Source organism: Limulus polyphemus, unplaced genomic scaffold, assembly GCF_000517525.1.
Source record: "Limulus polyphemus unplaced genomic scaffold, Limulus_polyphemus-2.1.2 Scaffold3377, whole genome shotgun sequence".
Taxonomy (NCBI): Eukaryota; Metazoa; Arthropoda; class Merostomata; order Xiphosura; family Limulidae; genus Limulus; species Limulus polyphemus.
In genome coordinates, this window is record NW_013668987.1 from 101755 (window position 1) to 109614 (window position 7860).

The 7860-nt window shown below is 32.9% G+C and overlaps 1 protein-coding gene across 4 annotated transcripts in view; it reads left to right on the plus strand.

The window, feature by feature from the left end:
* The window catches only part of LOC106469251 (multiple myeloma tumor-associated protein 2 homolog), a 25386-nt gene that overhangs the window by 12525 nt on the left and 5001 nt on the right, over positions 1-7860 (plus strand). For all 4 annotated transcript variants that reach the window (XM_013929724.2, XM_013929726.2, XM_013929727.2 and 1 more), the window contains exons 4-5: positions 1141-1186; positions 3513-3595. In XM_013929724.2, the coding sequence (XP_013785178.1) occupies positions 1141-1186; positions 3513-3595 (129 nt within the window). The remainder of the gene's footprint in view (positions 1-1140; positions 1187-3512; positions 3596-7860) is intronic.

Below are 7860 nucleotides of genomic sequence, written 5' to 3' on the forward strand. Positions count from 1 at the left end.
ACAGCAGGAAGATTTAAGTATAGAGAATCACCATAGTCTACTAACCCATGATACAGCAGGAAGATTTAAGTTAGAGAATCACCATAGTCTACTAAACCATGATACAGCAGGAAGATTTAAGTTAGAGAATTACAATATTCCACTCAACCATGACACATCAGGAGATTTAAGGTAGAGAATCACAATAGTCTACTCAACCATGACACATCAGGAGATTTAAGGTAGAGAATTACAATATTCCACTCAACCATGACACATCGGGAGATTTAAGGTAGAGAATCACCATAGTTTACACAACCATGACACAGCAGGAAGATTTAAAGTAGAGAATCACCATAGTCTACTCAACCATGACACATCAGGAGATTTAAGGTAGAGAATTACAATAGTCTACTCAACCATGACACATCAGGAGATTTAATGTAGAGAATCACCATAGTCTACACAACCATGACACAGCAGGAAGATTTAAGGTAGAGAATGACCATAGTCTACTAAACCATGATACAGCAGGAAGATTTAAGGTAGAGAATCACAATAGTCTACTAAACCATGACACATCAGGAGATTTAAGGTAGAGAATCATAATAGTCTACACAACCATGATACAGCAGGAAAGATTTAAAGTAGAGAATCACCATAGTCTACTAAACCATAATACAGCAGGAAGATTTAAGTTAGAGAATCACAATAGTCTACTAAACCATGACACATCAGGAGATTTAAGGTAGAGAATCATAATAGTCTACACAACCATGATACAGCAGGAAAGATTTAAAGTAGAGAATCACCATAGTCTACTAAACCATGACACAGCAGGAAGATTTAAAGTAGAGAATCACCATAGTCTACACAACCATGATACAGTAGGAAGATTTAAGTTAGAGAATCACCATAGTCTACTAAACCATGACACATCAGGAGATTTAAAGTAGAGAATCACCATAGTCTACTAAACCATGACACATTCAGAAATGATTTATGATGGGAAAATGCATTTTGGCTTTTATGACTCCTCCTATTTCAAGAAATCAAGCACAACGTGACACACAGTAGTTTCATGGAGGTGAGAATAAAGTTTATTTTTCTTATGGATTATTGAAACAGAAATATTTTAATGGTTTCTTTCTCTATTTGTAGGGGTCACAAGCCAGTTAACAAAAGGGCTCAACTACTAACAAAAGAGGTCTGTATAACATGTTTTTCTTATTAAACAGTGTATAAATTTATAAGAGCATAAAGAGTGATCAATTGAAAATATGGAAACACATCTATAAAAAATGTAATAGGTCTGTGTGTGCCTTTAGAGCAACACTAAATCAGTTTGGCAAAAAGTTATAATGTTTCAAAAAAACACTACACCATGTCTCATGTCTCTTTATAATACATGTATTTTCATGTCAAGAAGAAACCCCTCATATTTTCAATTACTTACTGCTTACAGAGCTCTAGATAAGGATGCGTACTGCAATCCGAGTCAGCAAAAGCTTATTGATTATTATTGACTTTATCAAGCACTCATGATACATGGATGACAAAAATGTTCTATAATTGACAGTTTAGTGTAGAACCAGAACAATTTAAGAAGAATTACGTGACAAATATGAGTTCATCATACAAATATTTCACTCGAGATGATGAAACTGTAAACAGTGCAAGGATTGTTTGCAAAATCATATATGATCTCGTCATTTCTTGCACTGAACTTGGTGATCAAACAGCAAAGAAACACTCTGGAACTACAGTTTCTGAAAAGACCATTCAGTCTAGAAAGAAAAAAATTTCATGGGTAGTGGTGGTTGGTGAGAGGGTAGATAAGAGACTGAAGTGCAGCATTTGCATAGAGAGAAAAGTGAGAAGCATATGGGCGAATGAAGGATCACCTAATATTCAAAAGAGCAGTATTGAGAGGCATGGGCTGTCTTCAGAACACCAGCAGGCAGAGGAAGGTTTACTGAAGGAATCTGGAGACAAGTAAAATGTATGACAGTGATGTTGACAAGGAAGATAATTCAATCTCTGTATCAGATGATGACAGTAAATTGTTTTGTACAATCTTTTATGTATCAAAGGAGGTGTTGCCATCTAATAAAGTCAACAGTTTACTTGAGTTACAAAACTTGAATGGAGCAAATATCAAATATAAGAATTTAAGCTATGATATACAGTCATGTATAAGTTATCCAGAGGTCACTTATAGAAGAAATCATTTTATCCGAGACATATGCAACAAAGAAAGATGAAAGCACAGATTTACCAATACAGAAACATTTATCAGTATGTATAAGGTATGTGAAGCAGTAACAAAGTTTTTAACAAATGTAGCCACGGAGGATGGAAAAGCTCACACCACTGTCAGTCACCTGATAAAATGCCTCACCAACCTCGGGCTTGACACAGCTAAGACAGTTTCTCTAGCAACAGATGGTGCATCAACAATGACAGGTAAAAAGACAGATGTTGGTGTGCATATGAAATCAAAGTACTCCCCCTTTGCAGTACAAACCCATTGTATTGCCCATAACCTAAACTTAGCTGTGATAGTTTCAATTATAAAGCTGGACACTCTCAAGACTTTAAGAGATAATTTTAATTCTTTGTATTATTTCATGAGTGGGTCAAGTAACCGTACCTCAAAACTCAACAGACTTCAAAAACTGTTAGGTGAGTCTGAACTTACAATAAAAGAGCCACGTAGCATAAGATGGCTTGGGTTTAAAAATGTTGTTGAAGCTGTGTATGAGAGTTATAACTCAGCCCTGGTTCCCCTTTCAAACTTTGCAGAAGAGAAATATACTACTACCCTAGTTTGCACAAATACTTTTCAGAATATAAGACAGTGATGCTAGTGTCATTTATGCTAGGTGTCTCACTAAGCATTGTAAGAACATCATGAATATCAGATCTGAACCCAATCAAGCATATATGGGATATTCTGGAACGATGCCAAAGACAGTATTTTCCACTTCCATCAACTAGACACGAGTTGAATGACTTTTTCCTGGAAGAGTGGTGTCGCATTCCTCCTGCAGAATTCAAAACGCTAGTAGACTCTATGCCATGGTGAATACAGGCCATACTGGCTGCACATGGTGGTCCAACACCCTATTAAGTGACTTTACATTGGTATTTCCATTTTTTTGGCCACTACCTATATGTAAGAAGAATTTGTACCTTAAGGAGAAAAAAGGTGGATTATTTTAAATACTCATTGAAATTTTGCTTTTCAGCATTGAGTTGGATTTCAGGGAGTAAATACTCATTGAGCTAAAATCGTATCTAGAGCTCTGTGTATAAACTTTATTTTTAATCTTGTTACAGAAAGTGTTCTACATTGATTGATTATACTACTAAAAAGTTTAAAAACATCTACAGAGGTATGCCTTTGTACTAAAATTTACAATATCTAAAATACTGATGTTTGTAACAGTTTAGTTATTTTATTAATGTAAGGCTATACCACAAGTATTTCTGATTTGTTGCATTATGTCAATTTTCTATGCTTTTTACAGGAATTGGCTCAAGTTTTTAAGAAAGGTCAAACTGAACGAGATCCACAAAGTATAGAAAGAGTGGAAGGCATTGGAAATCAAAGGTATGAGTGTTTTAAAGCTGCTTCTTTTACAAAATACATTCTGTTATTTGTCACTCACTCCAAGTATCATGTATGATTTCTCACTGACTGTAATTATGATGTAGGATATACAAATTCTAACTGATTATACCCATCATTTAGGGTATATTTCTCACTGACTCTATCTATCAATTAAGGTGTATGATTTCTCACTCTAACCATCATGTCTGAGATATGATTTCTTACTGACACCATTCTACAGATATACAGACATGGGATATTCATATTTGGTATTTGTATTTAAATGCATTCAAATACAGCTTTGGAAGTATTCATACTTGTATTCAAATACTTTGGTAAGGAAAATTAAAGTATTTATATTCAAATTCAATGGCATAGTATTTGTATTTGCTGAATGATTTACTGAATACTTAATATTGAAAGAGAAAATATCAACTTTTGTACTCATCAAATTTCTAGACTGTCATTATCACATCCAAAGCACATTAATTTCTCTTTCAGTACAAGCTTTGTGCAAACAAAGCTTGTACTGAAAGAGAAATTAATACTTTGCTGTACAGAAAACAATGTAATATAATTTGTCATTTGATAAACAAAAACCTTGGCTTACTATTGGGAGAACTATTGACAAATCCTGAAAGAGTGGATGTGACAAGAAAGGTCTGAATTTTTATTTGATGGCTATGTAACCAAACAGAATTAAAGGCTAAGAAAATTATGCTTTGCCTGAGCGATGACAACATTATAATGAGTAATTTACGTTAAATTTTGTACTGGTCTGTGTAGTTTGACTAGCCTGCTCAAAATCTGATATGACTTGCTTAAGTCTTTACATCACAGCTGAATGAATATGAATATCTGAGTTTATAACTGACTAGTATCTTTGCACTTCTTGTGTTTAAGTTTTTTACATTTCTGGCTCAGCTAAATAACATACCCTGAACTGTGACTAGATTTAAAAGATTCCAACACTTCCTATATGTGATTACAAAGAACTTTAACTGTTTAACTTCAAACACTTTCACATATTTACATGTTAAACTGCATTAACATCTATAACATATTTACATGTTACACTAATATATTGTAGTTGTTCAACAACTCCTATGGGAGCTGAAGCACTTCTTTGGCTTCTTAGCCCTAGGCATATATGGTTGACAAAGCCATGACTACTCTAACTTGATCATAATTTGATAACTGAATATTACTCATTGAATATTCAAAAAACTGTCTAGAGTTTCTGCTTTCAATTAACATCTGTATTTGTTTTTTATTCTATTTTGGGCACTGAAACTTTTCACACTCAACCCTTGTAACAGCTATACATAGAGCTATTGCACACAGCTTTGCAAACTCAGGCATCATTTCATTATGCAATTGTATGACCCTCTGGCACAGACTCTGAGTAGGTAAATGTTTGTATGAGCCTGAAATCATACCATGGGCCACTTGTTGTGGACATATGCTTGCAACTGGGAAGAATATACTGAGAATCCATAGCTGCCATTAGATCTTGAAAATCTTTTAACTCTACCACTAAGAAGAACTGCAGTGTACCAGCAATAAAATTGACAAGTTTATTAGTGGTGTGCTTCTGACAAGGGTGTGTAGACTTGTATTTAGTTGATTCTGTGCTTTTATGAATGTAGAAAAATGTAAGAAGATTCTAAGAACATTGAAAATGAATTGTCAGACCAAAAGAAGAGGTACATATCGTCTAAAAATGAATACAAAATACAGATTCAAAAAGAAGACAGTGAGATTTTTAAAGACTAGAACCAGTGGTGGTAAATTTGGCAGGTACTGGTAAAAGTGAAGCAGCTCTTGAGGCTCTTGCACTGTTATATGGAACTGACCAAACAGTAAATGTTCTTCATGGCAGTCTCCAGAGGGAGGATAAACAAAGAGAAGAACAAAAACAAATCAGCAAACTCTTAGACAGAGAAAAGCTCAAGCGTGTCTCACTAAGCATTGTAAGAACATCATGAATATAGCTTAATACAGCTTAATTACTAAGCTTGATAAATTATAGTGGAATTCTGTGCTATTGATATAGTAATTTATGATTTTTTGGTGAAATCAAATGTATATATAAAACCTAAAAAATATTATTTCGTTTCACATCCTCCATGTGCAAAATTTGATAAGGCTTAGCAACCTACGGCAAGCAGCAAATGAGTACAATGGTTGTAACCAGAAGAAATAATTATTTATTTATTTACTGTTCTGTGTTTTAAGAAAAAGAAGATTAAGAACTTATTTGTAAACAGTAATAATGTATATACATATATTATGTATAATAATTAAAATGTGACTGTATTTTACAAAATACTAATCCACTAAAACACAGCCAAGACAGGTCACTTTGTAAAGACCAGTCTTATATTCTTGGAAACCGTAACATGAGTGCACATGCGCCTTGTCATTGCAATTTGTATAATGTTAGCCAGGCACAACTGAAAGGTCAATATGATAAATATATATAAATGTACAATGTTATGAAATTTAAGCTATTTAGACTAAACAATTGTGTTTTTGTGTTATAATGTGTAGTCATTTTAGAACGAAAAAAAAGCATAATTTATATTTATTTCCTAATTTTTTTATGGTTACAAGGTTGGTCAAATTAACAGACCCTGTATAGTTAGGGTAAAGAAAATAACAGACAAAATATGAAGTTTTACTGAAAACAAACATTTGAAATCTATTTACGAGGTTTTAGAGATTACACAAATAATATTTGAGATTTTTGGGACGAAGACTAGTTTTTAATTATAATATGAAAATCACTTTGCACTCGGACTAGCAACGAAACACTCAATATTTTCACAAGCATGCCTGTAGTTAAAATACTTCATTAAAAATCTGATTTTTTGTGTACAAAAGACTTGTGATCTTTACTGAAAGTTTTCCAAATTTTGTGAAGATACACATACTGCATTAAAAGTTACAGTATAGATACTTAATGTGTACAACTGTGTATACAAACTCAAAGAACATAGACTGATAACATGCAAAAAAGTAGACAATGTTCCCTAACTCACAATTTTTCTGGCCTTCTAACTATGCGAGCGGTTACAAATTCATCCAAGCTAGTTGTTAATTTTTCCATGGGAATGAAGCTTGAACTAACAGTAAAATTTAGAATTTTCCTTTCAGAAAACAACGTTATACAATATGTTATTTGATAGATGAAAACCTTGGCTTTCTATCTGTTACAGATAATATAGGATTAAATGTAAGAGAGAACTATTAACAAATGCTGAAAGAGATGATGTGACAAGTGGGTGTGGCAAGAGGGGTCTGATTTTCTATTTGATACCTCTGTAACCAAACAAAATTGAAGGCTTTAAAAATTATGGATAGTCTGAGCAATAACAATTTTATAGTGAGTAATTTACATTTAATTTCACACTTATTGGAGGGGTGGTGGATAAAATATAGAAGAAAAGATGCACAGAGAAAATGTCACACTAGGGAAAATTCAGGAATTTTTTAAACATTGCCATATAAAATTAAAAACTTAAAACTTATATAATATTAAAATATAGATTATAAGCAAATATTTTATGCTATACTAATTGAAATAACATAAATAAAAAGTATATTAATCAAATTTTGAATTTAAGTCTAAAAACCTTGAGCTATTTTCTGTAAAAGATGCCTGTTGTTATAGGGTTAATACTGTTTCCTTGTCTTCTACTATACAAATTCAAGAATGATGGTAGTTACTACTGATGAATCTCCATCTTTTACTATCCCAGTGCAAGGCTGGTGGTAGTTACTAAAGATGTTTCTCTGTTTTCGACTATTGTAGTGGAAGACTGATGACAGTTATTAATGATGTTTCTCTGTCTTCTACTATGGTAGTGGAAAACTGATAGCAGTTACTAAAGATATTTCTCTGTCTTCTACTATCTTAATGCAAGATTGATACAGTTATTAATGATGTTTCTTTCTTTTATACTGTTTAAGTGCAAGATTGATACAGTTATTAATGATTTTCCCTTGTCTTCTTTCTTAATGCAAGATTGATAGTTATTAATGATGTTTCTCTGTCTTCTACTATTGTAGTGGAACATTGGTACAGTTATTAATGATGTTTCTCTGTCTTCTACTATTGTAGTGGAACATTGGTACAGTTATTAATGATGTTTCTCTGTCTTCTACTATTGTAGTGGAACATTGGTACAGTTATTAACGATGTTTCTCTGTCTTCTACAATTGTAGTGGAACATTAGTACAGTTATTAATGATGTTTCTCT